At 42.2% G+C, this 16,672-nt stretch overlaps 1 protein-coding gene across 1 annotated transcript in view; it reads right to left on the bottom strand.

Moving 5' to 3' along the window:
- LOC134006589 (plakophilin-4-like) overlaps nucleotides 1–14,374 on the bottom strand; it is a 58,722-nt gene extending 44,348 nt beyond the window's left edge. Inside the window, exon 1 of the mRNA XM_062445508.1 lies at nucleotides 14,243–14,374. Within this exon, the coding sequence (XP_062301492.1) occupies nucleotides 14,243–14,374 (132 nt within the window). The remainder of the gene's footprint in view (nucleotides 1–14,242) is intronic.
- Nucleotides 14,375–16,672: the final 2,298 nt, after the last annotated feature.

Here is a 16,672-nt window from a genome sequence, read left to right as displayed (position 1 = left end):
AGTGTAAAGAGCTGGGCACTCAGGACATTGGCAACCTTGGCGATGAAGCGGTTGAACATCCACTCTTGAAGTATTGTGAGATAATATTTCTGCAGGATGGAGAGCACTTCACCACAGAGGGAAACCAAGTCTTTCTGTCTAGCAAAGACTCTTCAGATGTCTTCTTTAAAAAGAGTGCTTGACTTTGTTGAATGCCCCCCTGACCCTGAATAATAAGCCACCTTGAACAGACCAAAGGTGTCATTTTCGTCTGTGTGTGTGTGTGTGTGTGTGTGTGTGTGTGTGTGTGTGTGTGTGATCCTTCCTGGTTTTATAGAGCAATAAATCCTAAAGACAAACAGACATTGTATTTGACATCTCTCTCAGTTAATCTTCTATCTTTTCACTTAGAATAGTGTAACACCCCTTTGATCAATCATAGGTTGGAATACTATAGAGGATAATGGACCAGTAGGTTCAACTGCTGGAGCACAGTGAAGTGTTTAAATGAAGCTCAGAGACAAGAGGTAGAATTTGGAATTAGGCCGGCTTTTTGTATTAAGTAAAAAATAATAAAAATAAAATGAAAAATACAAATTTATAAATATGGGTACCACTCACTGAAAACACTGGTTGTGTTAAATCACAGAAAAAATATATACATCACATTGGCAATTGCTCAGTTTCACATTAGTGATCAATATCTCAATTGTAACCTGAGTTAATTATCACTTTTATGTAAATCAAGTTTCTCTATAAATCAAATCAAATTATATAACATGGCTAAAACAATCAATTATGCTCACAAAACAATACTCTTCAGGAAAATATCCTGCCACTCAGTTCTCAGTTCCACACGGGGGGAAAAAAGAAAACGTCAGAGTCAAAAGAGGTAATATGTGCAGGTGTGTTGATCAGGGGGACTGAGGTGAGAATGTTTTGCAGCAGTCGGCCTACCACCCCAAACGGTGAATTAGGATACGTTCAGTAGCCACTGGTAGTATCTGGTGATATTTCTCTTCCGCTCTAGATCCAGGTGGGAAGGCTCGCCATCAACATCACTGGAAGATCCAGATCCAAATCCAAGAAAAACTGGAAGATTACATGAATCTTCAAATACAAATATAATCTTTAATCACATTGTGTAAGCTTTACACTTTTTACTAGGTCCTTTAAACTGTCATATTAACTTAACATATTAATTGCATATAAAATTCAATAAACAAAATATGCAACAGTACAAATAATATTTTACCCATTAGATTATCAAAAATGTAAACTAACTCATTTCTTTTTGTAACCAAAATAGCTTCTCACAGCTTACAGTGAGCAAATAAGTGCATAAAATGAGCTCAATGAAGGTACAAAATACAAATTAATACAAAATTTACATGAAAACTCATTTGGAAAGAAATATAAGTCTCTCACGTTACAGGTTGGGCGCACATGCACAATGACGGCGCTCAGAAAAAACCCAGTTTTCTAAAAAAACAAAAACATATAACAAGAGCACAAATACTTCACCATAAATGAATTATAATAAATGAAAAATCTTTTAGTTGGCTGAATTACCTGCTCAACGGAGCTTTATGGGGAAAGCGCGCGAAGGCCCACAGTCACAGTCAAAGCCAACGGCTATTAGCTCGAGCTAACTAGCGTCGCGGCTAGCGACTATGCTAATGCCCGTTTTTAACAGTACTTCAATAGTACCGGACTAACAGTGGACTTCAATATAACGCGGCGTAAGCCTTATGTCTTCAATTTATTCTGTTTTTGTCAACAAACTTGTCGTTACCGTTCACAATTTCTCCGTTGCTCACTCTTGCTCCTCTTTTCATACAGACCGGAAGAAAGAAAGAATAATACGCGCGCACTCACTAGACACGAGCACGGGGCGGAACTCTTTGCATCAAATAGTCACTGATAGGTCACACTGGCCCGTCAATCCCCTCACAGATATCAAAGATCCTCCCCTCCAGGTGATACTCATCACTCTGCGCAAAACACATTGACCATAGTCACCAAACCGTTTCTCTCCCTTTTTCCTCTCTCATTCTGGGACTCACTCTGCCATGTGGGTAACAATAGCACATACTGAAAATGTACTATGAGTTTGTACCTTTTCGGACACACTGAGCTGTAATTATCATCTCACTCCTGAGAGAGCATCCTTGCCGGCTAGGGACACGCAACCATGGTAACCCGTACCAACCATAGAGTCTTAGCTCATTAAAAAACATACATTACGCCTACAAAGTGAAACCTTACTTGGATTAAAGTGTTATTGACATTGCGCCAGAGCTGCCTGATATTTATACTAGTGTGGTGTCCAATGCTTGTATACTGTAATACTGTATTTCCCCAAAAGTAGTGGGCACTTCATGTACTATTGGTTTCATATTATGGTTTCAGATATACTAGAAAACCTTGCATACTAGGGTTAGGGTTAGGGTTAGACATACATAACGTACTAAATAGCATGTTAGTATGTCCTCGAGTCAAGGAAGGAAGGGAGGAAGAAGGAAGGGAAGGAGGGAGGGAGGAAGGAAGGAAGGAAAGGAGGAAAGGAGGAAGGGAGGAAGGAACGAACGAACGAACGAAGGAAAGGAGTGAGGGAGGAAGGAAGGAAGGAAGGAAGGAAGGGAGGAAGGAAGGGAGGGAGGAAGGAAGGAAGGAAGAAGGAAGGAAGGGAGGGAGGAAAGGAAAGAAGGAAGGGAGAATGGAGGAAAGAAGGAAGGAAGGAAGAAAGGAGGGAGGGAGAAAGGAAAAGTGGAAGGGAGGAAGGGAGGAAAGAAGGACAAAGGAAATAAGGAATGGAGGAAGGAAAAGAAGGAGGGAAGGAAAGAAGGAGGGAAGAAAGGGGGATGGAGGAAGTACAGACGGAAGGAAGGAAGGGAGGAAAGAAGGAACAATCAAAACAGACGGGGTCAATTTGACCCGGGAGGACGACACGAAGGTTAAGAATACACAGAATCAAAACCTTTTAAGGCCTTGAGTGAATATTGAGACTTTCAGGCTGGCTTGATTCTTTAGCTCTGGACTCCTACGAACTAAAACAAAGGGCTGAATTAGTATGTGTTGGGTAAATGGGACTCAGACGCTGTTTGTCGGCTCAGTGCTTTATGATTAAGTGTATCTCTGGTACACTGTAGGCCAAATGCCATCCCGATTTTTTCTCTGAAAGGCCGACTTGCTCATGATGATAAAGCATTAAAAAGAAGCTTTCAACTGCTTTAGACATTTCCAAAAACATGAATTGGCACAGAGATATAATATGATATCTATATCAAAATATAACACTCGTGGCAATTTTGGCAACTTCACTAAAAATATGACCTATTTATTAAAAGGCTTAGGAGCTGGTAGGGATTCAATTCCTTGCTTAAGGGCACTAAAGCGGAGCAGATGTTTGTCAGCTATAACCAAGTGGCTGGTAGTTTTGGCACTCCCTCGTTTTTTTTTATTTATTCTGTTACATAACACAGAGGCTTCCCAGCTGCTTCATAAATCTTCTAGGCACCACAGCTGGTGTCATCGTGGAGGTTCACTGGAGAATTAGCTGTCTGCAAATAACGTCTGAATACAAAACAAGCCGGCTGGAAAACTCACACACACACATATACGGAAAGGAAACTCTGCTGTCAAAGACGTTCGGGAAATATTCTCGATCAAAGTGAAAGATCTGATAAGAAAGATGTGTTTTACTACGGCTCAGTAAACCTGCGCCTCGACTGTAGTTTAAAGACGTGAAGTCACTTTTACATCGTCTTTTAGTTCTGGTCCATTACGTGTTCATACGGACTTACTAGATATAAACTAAGAGAAGTAAACATGAGGTCATATGCACTGACAGGTTGCTCATTAATTAACCTTTGTGACGTCCTCCCGGGTCAAATTCACCCCGTCTGTTTTGACTGTTCCTTCTTTCTTCCCTTCCTCTTTTCCTTTCTCCCTCCTACCTTCCTTCCTTCTTTCCTCCGTCCTTCCTTCCTTTCCTTCCTCCCTTCCTTCTGTCCTTCCCCGTCTCCCTCGTTTCCTTGCTTCTTCCTCCCTCCTTTCCTTCCTTCTTCCTCCCTTCCTTTCCTTCCTCCCTTCCTTCTGTCCTTCCCCATCTCCCTCCTTTCCTTCCTTCTTCCTCCCTCCTTTCCTTCCTTCCTTCTTCCTCCCTTCCTTTCCTTCCTCCCTTCCTTTCCTTCCTCCCTTCCTTCTGTCCATCCCCGTCTCCGTCCTTTCCTTCCTACTTCCTCCCTCCTTTTCTTCCTTCTTCCTCCCTTCCTTCCTTCCTTTCCTTCTTTCTTCCTCCCTTCCTTCCTTCCTCCCTCCTACTCTCTTTCCTCCCTTCCTTCTTTCCTTCATCCATCCCCCTTTCTTCTTTACTCCCTCCCTCCTACCTTCCTTCCTTCTTTCCTCCGTCCTTCCTTCCTTCCTTCCTCTCTTCCTCCCTCCTTTCCTTCCTTCTTCCTTCCTTCCTTCCTTACTTCCTTCCTTTCTTCTTTCTTCATCCTTCCTTCCTTGACTCGAGGACAACCGGAGGGTAAAATAATGATGAATATGTATAAACAGATAATATAGTGCAGTGTAGTAATACCAGATATGGGACAGTCATCACTGCTCTCTTTTTAATGAAGAACCACTAAAAATATACAACACTTCACTTTTTGATGTGTCAGGGAAAACCTTGTACTCACACGATGAAATGAATACGTGTTACCATGGCAGCCAAATTATCCTGATTAATTGCATACAGTAGACCACTTATACAGATTGCTTCAGCGGTGTCGATGGACAGTATCGATTCCACAATGTTAAAAAAATGCACAGCGGAAATGGAAAAGCAGCTCGCTGCTCCAAAAAATTAATGATTGTGATAATGAAAATCACAATCAGTCTTTCATTTACTAACTGACAAAGTTTATCATCCATCAAAAGCAAAGTTACAATAAAAAAAGAAGATTTAAAGTTTTCAGGCTCAGCTGCAACTCTTACTACGGTTTAAATATCTTCATTATATATTTAAAAAACTACATAATACCAATCTTTATTTTGACTATTTCTCCCTGTTTTACTGTGTGTGTCTATCTATTAATAATATTGAATGAACAAGTTTAATTACACACTCATTTCTGCAGCTTTTAAATGTAATGAACTGCAAACTTACATTCCCCTCGGAGATTTTAAAGCTTGATTACATGCAGTTTTTTTTTAATAAGATTCTTGTAACAGCTTATATTAATTTGTTGTTTATTGTGTAGTTGTGGTTGTTTCTATCTAGCTGATTATGTTCCTGTCGCCTACATCTCTGCACAGTTCATCATCTATTCCACCTCCGGACCCTCTGATCTGCACACCAATCACTGCTCTCCGTTCCACGCACCCAATTAAAAACTAAAGGTGAGTGATTGTTCACAGTTTGTTGGCCCTAAATTTATGAGATGAGAGAGATTTATCTATCTATCTATCTATCTATCTATCTATCTGTCTATCTATCTATCTATCCTACTATCTATCTATCTATCTATCTATCTATCTGTCTATCTGTCTATCTATCTATCTATCTATCTATCTATCTATCTATCTATCTATCTATCCATCCATCCATCCATCCATCCATCCATCCATCCATCCATCCATCCATCTAGTACAGTATATAATCCCAAAAACCTACAAAGACGCTTAAATCCACACAAGCAGCTGTTTTACGTCTCTTGATAAAAACCTCTTTTGTATTCGGGTCATCTCTTCGGCTACGTGATGCTCACAGCCTTGACAGTGTCTTTTAGTCAGATGGTGTACAGTGCTTTGGTTAATGGTCTCATCATGTTGGTTATTTGCTTGTGTCTTATCCACTGTGGACTGAAGACGTCTGCACGCTACAGGAGCTGACGGCATATTCAAAAAGCCACCTGGCCTGACGTCGAAGCCAGCGAGTCTTACTTCTGTGCACAAAGTGTTTTTAACCTTTGTGTCGTCTGTTTTGACTTTTCCTTCTTTCCTCCCGTCTGTCCTTCCTCCCTCCCTCCTACTCTCTTTCTTTCTTTCCTCTCTCTTTCCTCCCTCCCTTCTTTCCTTCCTCCATCCCCCTTTTTCCTTCCTTCTGTCCTTCTTCCCTTCCTTCCTCCTTCTTTCCTTCCTTCCTTCCTTCCTTCTTCCTCCCTTCCTTCCCTCCTTCCTCCGTTCCTTCCTTCCTCCCTCCTTTCCTTCCTTCTTCTTCTTCCCTTCCTTCCTCCCTTCCTCTTTTCCTTTCTCCCTCCCCCCCTCCTTCCTTCTTTCCTCCCTCCCTCCTACCTTCCTTAATTTCCTTCCTTCTTTCCTTTCGTTCCTTCCTTCCTTCCTTCTTTCCTTCCCTCCTTCCTTCCTCCCACCTTTCCTTCCTTCTTCCTCCCTTCCTTCCCTCCTTCCTTCCTCCCTCCTTTCCTTCCTTCGTCCGTTCCTTCCTTCCTTCCTCCCTCCTTTCCTTCCTTCCCTCCTTCCTTCCTCCCTTCCTCCCTTCCTCCCTCCTTTCTTTCCTTCCTTCCTTCCTTCCTTGACTCGAGGACAACAGGAGGGTTAAAGGCAGTAATTCGGGCCAATTTCAAACCGGCATATACAATATAGAGGGGACTCACTATACTGTACATCACTGTGGCTCTGGCTGCATGAAACTTTAATGATCCCCATGAGGACACTGGGTACACACAGCTAATTTTACAGCGTTAATAAGTGTTGATTTTTCCGCGGCAATTACTCCGAGTTAATTGGAGAGATGTTTGTCTGCTTATAGGGGCTGCGATGGCTCTGAGGCAACTGCTCCAAACCATCACAGAATGGTACATTTATTGTGCAACTGGAGAAAAAGATTAAGTTTAGCTTGGGATTTTAATTTGAGAGTAGACTAATACGAGCCAAACTAGATTTTATTTCTACTTGTTTACATGGTGTTGACATTTTTCTAGGATATTATGAACATTTTGCAGGATCTTTATGCTTAAAAGTCATACAGGATATTAAATAAAACAAGAAAGTCGATGCAAATATCAAAACAATAAGCTCTGAAGGTCTGGAAATAAGACAAAATCATTCAGCACTTCCTTGATTTTCGGTTGTGGCGCACCTTCATGCAGCGAGATAACATTGCCGTCTAAATTAGTCTAATCAATTACTGCCTTTGTGAGGTGATACAAGAGAACAAACAGAGTTATAATCACACATAGGAAGATGCGAATGATTAATTACTACAAGTGAGGAAAAACTTGAGAGGAGCTAATAAATGAACAGAGTCTTTAGCAACAGTAGCAGCTCGTTGATGTTGCACACTAATGCTTAGCAGGTATAATGCTTAAAATTAATTGGCAGGTATTTTGTTAATCGATTAATCATTTTGGCTCATCGGGGTCTAATTTCGCTTTAAATGTCAATATATTCTGTTTTTTTTTTAGTATTTTATGACAATAAACTGAATATTTTTGCATTGACGACTGTTGCTCGGGACAAAACGACACATTTAGGTTGCTTCTTGGGCTTTGGGAGACATTCATCAACATTTTTCACCATTTTATATAATGACTAATTCAGATGTACCTAATTAATTGCTAATAAAAATTATGACTAGTTGCAGTCCTGTCATATTTACATAGTTTAGTGTGTTAGTATGCAAATTAGCATTAACTGCAAGGTGCTGTTGAGGCTGATGGGAAGGTCTTTTTTGACTTGACAATGGCGCTATATGAAAAATCAAAAGAAAACCAAACTTAGTACAGTGCAACCTGAGGGGAACATGAATGTTAACACCAAATTTCAAGGCAATCCATCTAATAGTTGTCAAGATGCCAAAGGATAACCGAACCAGACCATTGACATCTGTACAAGATTTCATGGCAATCTATCAGTAGCTGTTGAGATATTTCAGTCGGACATTGCCATCTCTACATCTATGCTGCTACCATGACCAAACACAAGACACCAACAAACCAAATAAGAGACAACTACATTGGATGAGATGATATAAATGACAGAAAAATAGAACAAAGTGGAATATAAATGACATGAAATGGAAAAGGAGAGGTTAAAGAGGTGATTGAGTCGGGAAATGAGCAACAAAACCTCACCTGAAGTGTGAAGGGACAGTGTGGGATGCATACTGACACAATCACTACTTCCAGTCAAACAACATGGTGCTTAAACGTGCCGCATAGTGTCACAGCGTCACTGCTGCTGACTCTGCCTCTTCTCTCTCTGCTCCTGCATCTCCTTACATCACTTGAGAGCAGCGCAGAGACAGGACAGGAACACACAGACCCTCCTTGTTTCAGCCTTTGCCACATCATGGCACGCCTCGAGGGATAAACAGAGCCACATTGGTGCCCTGTGCTCGTCACCTCGTGATGTCTGGAAACGCGCCTAGCCCTGCCAGGCCGATGCAAAGCCGTGCCAGGCAGTATCGTACCAGCTGGAGGCTGCTGGACGTTTCGTCAAGGCGTATTTTGCGACATCACAAAGTGTTTTTCTCTTATCGAGTGACACCAACCACAGACCTCTGCATCTTATTCCGCCTTGCCATGTCTAATCATAGCCCTGCAGTTCAGTTTATCCAGACTGCATCTGTGATATCCGTGAAATGTTCGGCCTAGTTCTGCTGCTGCCTTTGCAATAAGTCGACATCTTAAAGGAAGAATTCACCCCTTAAAAGACTTTGTTTTAAAAAAAGAAGGAAAAAAAAGGCAGCTTAACATTTTCAGGCTCATTTTGCTGCTCGGTGATGCGTTTCTCTCATTCTCTCCGAACATCCTGTCAGTGACGCAATGACACATTTCTGACAGAGCAGCACATTTGTCCAGCCACAACATTAATTACGCAGGTTTTTTCCCTTAAGAGACGCCATTTTGCTACGACATTCAGCAATTATACAGGGAGAAATCATCAGAGATACAAGTTGATACACTCAAAGTAGCCTCAACAGACCAGATAACAGTGCATGCCGCTCTTGTTTTGCCATTTCTCTTGCTCTCTCTGCCCACACATGTAACCCCATAGATGGATTAAAACACTTTGAGTCTGTTTATACGCCCAAACGCCCACCTTTTATGGAGAGCAACAGGTCTGCGCTCATTTTCTGTCAAAAGGCATTCTGGGAGACAGTGGAAGTCACTAAGTAGATGAGGCAGAGTGGGTTCACTGAAAGAGTAAATAACTCCTAGAAATGCAAAGAGCATCACAGACTGATGAGATCTGAAATAGTATCCGAGGGTGGCTTGTTTTTCTCTTTGATTTCCACTCTGTGAATCGAGAGGAGTCAGCAACTCCGCCACAGACTGCTAACGTGACACCTCAGGCATCCGTGATCTCCAGTCAACAAGGCCGGCTTCAACAACAAGATATCATAAGCTCTCTCACTTTTTTTCCCAAAGTATGACAGGGAGCACACATTCAAATCGAGGCAGATGTCAACAAGATGTCAGCAACGAAACAACAACAACAAAACAGCAGGGCAGCGCCAGGCGATGACATAACTGGATTGACAGAGCTGATTTAACCCTCGGAGTCAGACTGTGACCCCGCAGCTCATATAAAGCAAACCTCCTGCACGAAAAAAAAGAGGCCACATAAGAGAGCTGTCAATCCATCCATAGATCAGCCATTTGGAAAATTTGCTTTGGCGACACACACGTGGCGTTTCTGGGCCTTAATCGTCGGAATGAATCCAAGCGTGGAGAGCGCTGACGTGGCCCAGTTGTTGTTTTATTGAGTCCCCTCCCGATTCCTGGGAAGGGTTCTGCTGAGCGTGCATGTTTTTTATTTCCAGTAGCACCAGGCGTCACATTCATACAGTAAGAGGCTGCTTTTACACCTGGGAGCTGCCCTGCACAACAACAGCCTGATGCCAAATATATATTTAGAGATAATGAAAGACTTTGCTTCCTAGTTTCTTACCGGGGTGAAATACTGAACTACAGTATGATCGAATTATTAGATTATTGACCTCCTTCACCATCATCTACTATCCACTATTTCAAACTAAAGCCTCTGGTCTTTACTTGAAATTGCAGCCAAAATCACAACGTTTCCAAACATACCAAATATTCCAGTGTTACAGAGAAGTGCTATTAAGGCATCTGGAGTTGACAAAACAATCTACTCACATTTAGCGGCTCTCCGGAGGCTTTTAATTGCATCACATCATCTTCCTCAGCAGAGACACTGAATTGTAGATTCACTGGTTTGAGTCTGGCCAGGGTGCATTTTTTCCACCGCTCTCTTTCCCCTCATTTCCTGACATCTATCACTTACTGGCTGTCAAACAAAGGCATAAAACACCCCCCAAAATAGCAGCTCAGGAACTACAGGTACTAAATGGACCTTTGCAGTGAGACTGTTTTTTCAACTACTGCTTCCAAAATGTGGAGAACAAAAAGCAGGTATCATTTGTAGTTTACCTGCAAGACAACTGTAGAGAAAGTTTGTGTTAAATGTCAAATGTTTTCGTGACAGGTGCCTCAGTTTATCCAGAAAAAAAACACAAACACACACACACAATTGGAGGGAAAATCACTGAAGGCCAAAGCTGCCAAGTAAGTCTGCCGGTGTGCAGGTGTGCAGGTCAATGTCAATGGCAACCCACACTAGATAAATCTTACAATGTAATGATAAAAACAGATTATTGTGACAGCTCTGTAAGCAGTTTAGATTTTGATATCAGGCACACACATTGACTCAGTCTTGATTTCACCGAACGATGCAAAATGCAGCTACAGACCCTCTCAGCTTTCGTGTTGGATAAAACTTTGCTGCAGGCTGTTGTCTCAACATCTCATCAATCCCGCAATGTTTGCCCTCGAGGAGTGACGAAATTAAACCGAGCACTGACACCGTGTAGGTTTTGGGTTTCACGAGGTGCCACTTCTCCAGCTCTGGTATTTCCCTGTTCACGTCTATCACTGCTACTTTTAAATGGGCTAAATGAGAGCAAAGTGGAAAAGCATCAGGGCCTGAACACAAAGGGAAGGCAATAACTGATGTGCTCCATTTAGCACGTCTAATTTGACATTTCTGTGGAGGAACTGCAGGCAGTAGATTTGATGCTTCAGCAACGCCACCGCCTGCATCTCCCCACTGACAAAAGGTAAAGCAACTTGATTATATTTTCTGGTTGCAGTCTGTTCAGCAGTCTGCTACATGATAAAATGTTTGCTCTGTGGCAACTTCTAAGTTTAGACTGCAGTCACGCTGTATGTTGTAGGCTGTTTCTGTACTTTGTTAGCTGTTAATCATCATTCATTTCTTCCCCTCCTGTTCTCAACATGCTCCCCCTCATTAAACAAATCAAGCATCTCTGACTCACCTCTTCCAACAAGTCATCATAACTAAAAGACAAACCAAGACATTTGTCGCCGCCTCCAAAAAACAGCACATAAGAGCATCCTGGTGTCCATATGAGCAGCAAAACATGCTCGTCAATTAATTACGTAATATTTAAAGACATCAGTGCCTTCCCTGATTTTTCTTGTATCTAATCAGATTTGTATGAAAACAATGATGGTTACACCAATTGACACTGGGTTGCATCACATCATTGACTCAAGTGTCTTTGTTTAGGTAACTAAAACTACTTAGTTAAGGTTTAGGAAAGACCTTAACCTTCGTGTCGTCCTCCCGGGTCAAATTGACCCCGTCTGTTTTGACTGTTCCTTCTTTCCTCCCTTCCTTCCTTCCTCCCTCCCTCCTTCCTTCCTTTCTTTCCTTCCTCCCTTCCTTCTTTCCTCCCTCCCTCCTTCTCTCTTTCTTTCCTCCCTCCCTCCTCCCTTCCTTCCTTTCCTTCCTCCCTTCTTTCCTCCCTCCCTCCTTCTCTCTTTCTTTCCTCCCCCTACCTTCCTCCCTTCCTTCTTTCCTTTCTCCCTCCCTCCCTCCTTCCTTCTTTCCTCCCTCCCTCCTACCTTCCTTCCTCCCTTCTTTCCTTCTTCATCCCTCCCTTCCTTCCTTCTTCCTCCCTTCCTTCCTTGACTCAGGACAACAGGAGGGTTAAAGAAACTATCATTCACAGTTAAGAACACACACTGATCAATATTCCTGATAGATTACTAGAAGGACGAGGTGGACAACTTTCCATACTTTCCTTATTGTCTTACTGTCAACAAATCAAACATGTGTGGAGCCAAACCAGCGATGTTATTAGTCTTTGGAGCCGTTTCTGAACAAACTAACGTGCCTAAACTCCTCATAACGAAGGAACATGTCACCCAGTGCAGCGGTGATGTGTTTTTAATCATTTCTAGAGGAACAACAGAGGTCTCCAGCACAGAGGAATAAGATATATCAGGCTTTGGATACACACACAATACTCGTTAGTAGATCAATTTGTTGTTAGTTCAGCTCCGAGCATGATATTTGTTGACAATAAGAAAAATACAGAAAGGCTATACAGACTGTATCCTTTTACTGTTTACCTCAGTCATTAAGATGAAGGATAGCATTCCTCACAGAGCTTTGAAGTGATTCGCTGTGTTTTGGAGTCTAATAAGCCAAAAACATCACGGATCCATTACTCAAACTTGGCACACTAGGATCGTATTTCTTCATCTCACTGATATCTGGTAACGTCACGCTACGTCTGTCTTGCCTTCTGAGGTCAAAAAGTCACCAGTGACGGTAATTTTTAAGTAACTGAATAATCAGCTTTTACTGGGGAGGAGAGTCGCACATCTACATGGTTCTGGTGCATTTTTCGGGGGATATTTCAACATAGATTTCTATTTCAAAACCAGCATTAAAATATAGTTGCAGAGCTCCAAGCAAGAGTCGTCAATGATCGCCTTAAACATAGTGAAATTAAACTGATCTAGGGCTGCAACTAAGGATTATTGTCATTGATTTATCTGCTGATTGTTTTCTCGATTCATTGATTAATCTTTTAGTCCACAAAATATCAGAAACAAGTGAAAAATGCTGCCACAATACAGACAAAGTTAACACATTCAAGTGTTTTATACCAGCAAATATTCAGCTCATCTTCATATATGACAAATAAAAGCACCAAATTGTCATTTTTGCTGGAAAAATAACTGAAAAACAAAGATCAACTGACTATGCCTCCATCAATTTCCATCACAACTTCAAAAATGTGTCATCCCAGACAGCTACTGTAGAGATTAAACACATAACATCCAATATATGCAACTGCTGCACAAAGCATGAATATGTGAAGGAAAAAATGATTCAGCAGACTCTCTCTCTCTGATTCTCTTGTGTGAAATGAAGCAGTTTCCAAAAGAAGAGCTTTTGAGGCACTCGGCATGAGCCAGCGGTGATAGAGCCGCTCCTGCTGCGTTTCAACGAAAGAACCAAAGCAACATCAAGAACGCAGCAAACACCCTTTTTCCCCTTAACTTCACATCAGTTGAGGCTTAAAAGCAATCTGCAGCTCCGCAGAAAGTGCAGATTAAAAAAAGTTAGAGTGAGATTCTCTCTTTTTCTTGGACATCATAAGCCTTTAAATAGCAGTGTGCCGAATTCAGAGTCACACAGCCGGGGACTAAGTTGAGAACATGGCCACTGTCCAGGCGTAATTAAGAGAAAGAGCAGGGGAAAAGACTGACTCCCATGGTGACGGGATGGAGAGAGAGAGGCATTAAAATAACAGCAGGGGGACGAGAGGCAGACGGAGAGCGTTCACACTGCAGCTGCAAGTGTCTCTCTGTGATTTTTCTCATGTTCGGTATCAATAAGAAGTTCACAGTCAGTTCATTACGACGTCCAGCACTTAAATCACAATCAGTTCTTTCCAAGATATTAATTAGATTTTAGAGGCAATTGCCATTAGCTGTGCAGCCAGAGTGAGGATGATGAGAAGATAAAAAGAAAGTGCAATAGAAAGGAGTTGAGCAACCTGAAGGCAGAAAGTGTAACTAAAAAGTGTGAAAAGCAAGAAAATGAAAGCAGGTATGAAAACACACTTAAACATCGCTGCCAGATCTTATAAAAGCTTGTTCACACTGATCTTTTAAAAACCACGAAAACTTGCACGATCAAATACTCCAATACATTTTATACATTCCCACGAGAGCTGCAACTTCTCAAATTAGTGTTTGAGTGCAAGTTAAAGGGTCTTCACACTATCCCCCAATACAGGTGTGAGTATGGCACATGCTGAAGATTCAATCCTTGAGATCATTCATCATCATAAGAAGATAATAAAATATAAGCAGGATGGTTGTCAAGTGTGAACGCAGCTGCAGGATTCAGGAGTGAACAATAAGATTGGGTGTGACTGCAGCATCTCCTGCCTCCTACCTACCTGCTCTTTGACAGATGCCAGGAGGTTGGTGGTGGTGGTGTTGGCGTTGTTGGCGTCCGTGGGAAGGCCGTGACCACTCTGCCCCTCTCTGACGGCCATGGGCCCTTCCCCCTCTGCGTCCCCTTCTTCCATCTCTTCCACTACTCGCCGCTATAGTCCAGAGCCGGCTGGCTGCTGAGGCGCCCTCTCTGACCCTGCAGAAGGACTACAAGCCGGTGAGGATGGTGGACAAGTGGGATACACAAACAACATAAAATCACTGTCATGCACTAACTGGGGTGGGGGGGGCATCGGTGCGAGTTTACACAGACCATATTGTGTTGTACCTACTATAATAATCCTACAGTGAATCACCATGACCTTAAGCTGTGTGCTATTCTGTGTTTCTAACCTCTCTAATTTCCCTGCAGGGACTCGTAGTGGATCCGTGGTGCTCACTGGTGAATTCATAGTGACCTTACATCACAATAACATCTCCTACAATAACCCTTTGGGGGATTTTAAAAGCTGTGATTGAGGCTTTGCATCCTTCTATAGTATCAATTTCTGATGGGATTCATAATGAAGCTCAAAAAATACGATTCCAGTGCATTCCCATATATGTCTATATTAATCTCCTGTGATATTATGAGGCTATCCACATATGATTTAACCCTTCACTGGGGCGTGTAATTGCACATTTGCCCATAAATACAGTTGCAATAGTTTACCATTAAATGGTTATGCATTGTGCAGGTGTGCATGCACGCTGCACAGAAGGCATTTAACAGCATGTCACGTTCATGATTTTTTTCCCTCCGTGATGAGCCTTCGCAGCCTGTCTGTCAAACGTGCACATTAATCACTCAACCATCAATCCAAGCAGCAGCAGCCAAGGACGAGGTCACAACGACTCACCGGGTCCGGAGACCATGCATGGAGCTAAGGGATGCACTGAAACCGAGCCCCCCCTCCCTTTTTCCCCCTTCTCCCACTCCCTCATCTCTCCATACCTGGCTCTTAACACAAGCCGAGCACAGTGCGACTCACCGGCCAGATGTTGCTGTTAGAAGCAGGCCACAGCTGGCTCGATCCGTCCTGTTACGCATCCATCCTCCTCCTGCAAAAGGCGGTCCGTGACAGCTACTACATTTTCCCCACACGTCCAATAAACAAAACAAACAACAAACACAGTCCCGTACACGTCCACGTCCACACACACACTCCTCGTGCAATAATGTGTGTGTGTTGTTTTTCCTCTTTATCCTGTGTGAGGTTTTAATGCACCCATCTATCCGTGGCGTCCGCGCTGAAACCCAGCCACCCACCCACCGACCGACCAACCAACCCGCCCAGCCACTATTACCGATCAACGGCGTGACGTCACCATGCGGGGATGGATTATATTCCGATACATGTATCGATCAGCTGCCGGATGCACAGATGCAGCGCATGTGTCGCCGTGTTGCAGCTGCTGCAGAAAGAAGCCCCCCCCCTTCTGTTTTTTTTTCTCGGTGAGATGCAGCCTGCAGCGACCAGTGTGTGTGTGTGTGTGTGTGTGTGTGTGTGTGTGTGTGTGTGTGTGTGTGTGTGTGTGTGTGTGTGTGTGTGTGTGTGTGTGTGTGTGCATGTGTGTGTGTGTGTGTGTGTGTGTGTGTCAATCTGTCATACAGTACTTTCAGGGACAAATCAGAGACGGCATGTCCAATTGGAAGCAAAGATTATGTATAAATCGGGGGGGAAAAGCGGATATTAGTGTAGTGAAATCCAAAAAAATGAATGTAAGTCAATGCAATGTCCCCAAAAGTGACCTAAAACAAGAAATTTGTGTGTGTGTGCAGGTCTGACTGGTCGTTAAGGGACTCCCAATGGATAAATTAACAGTAAAAGTTTATGTTTAAAGTCAATTGCATGGAAGTCAAATTGCACCAGAAATTAAAACTGTATATACCAAGTAATTAAAAATGACCAGATACTAAGACAAAATTATATTATTATAAAATATAAGTATTAGTGTTTTAATTAGGCTTTTTAACTAGGGATGGCTTGTCCAATTGGAAGCAAAGTTTATGTCTTAAATTGGGGGGGGGAGCAGATTTTTGGTTGAGTGGTAAAATATAGAGTTATTGTAAAGTGTAGGTGGTTAGGGTTAAAATAAGTGTCCAGAAAATGAAAGTAAGTCAATGCAATGTCCCCAAAAGTGGCCTAAAACAAGAAATGTGTGTGTGTGCAGGTCTGACTCCCACTGCATAAATTAACAGTAAAAGTTTATGCTTAAAGTCAGATGTGTGGAAGTCAATTTTTTTTTTAAAATATGACAAGGCAAAGATAATTTAATACAAAATAATTAAAAATTATCAGATATTAAAGCAAAGCTATGTATTAGTGTTTTAATTAGGCTTTTATCTTAATTACAGGCTACTAGTGAGAGGAAATAGTTCAATTTATACG

The sequence above is a fragment of the Scomber scombrus genome, chromosome 24 (assembly GCF_963691925.1).
Source record: "Scomber scombrus chromosome 24, fScoSco1.1, whole genome shotgun sequence".
Lineage (NCBI taxonomy): Eukaryota > Metazoa > Chordata > Actinopteri > Scombriformes > Scombridae > Scomber > Scomber scombrus.
Note: the sequence above shows the minus strand (reverse complement) of the source record. Positions and strands in the feature narration are given on the sequence as shown.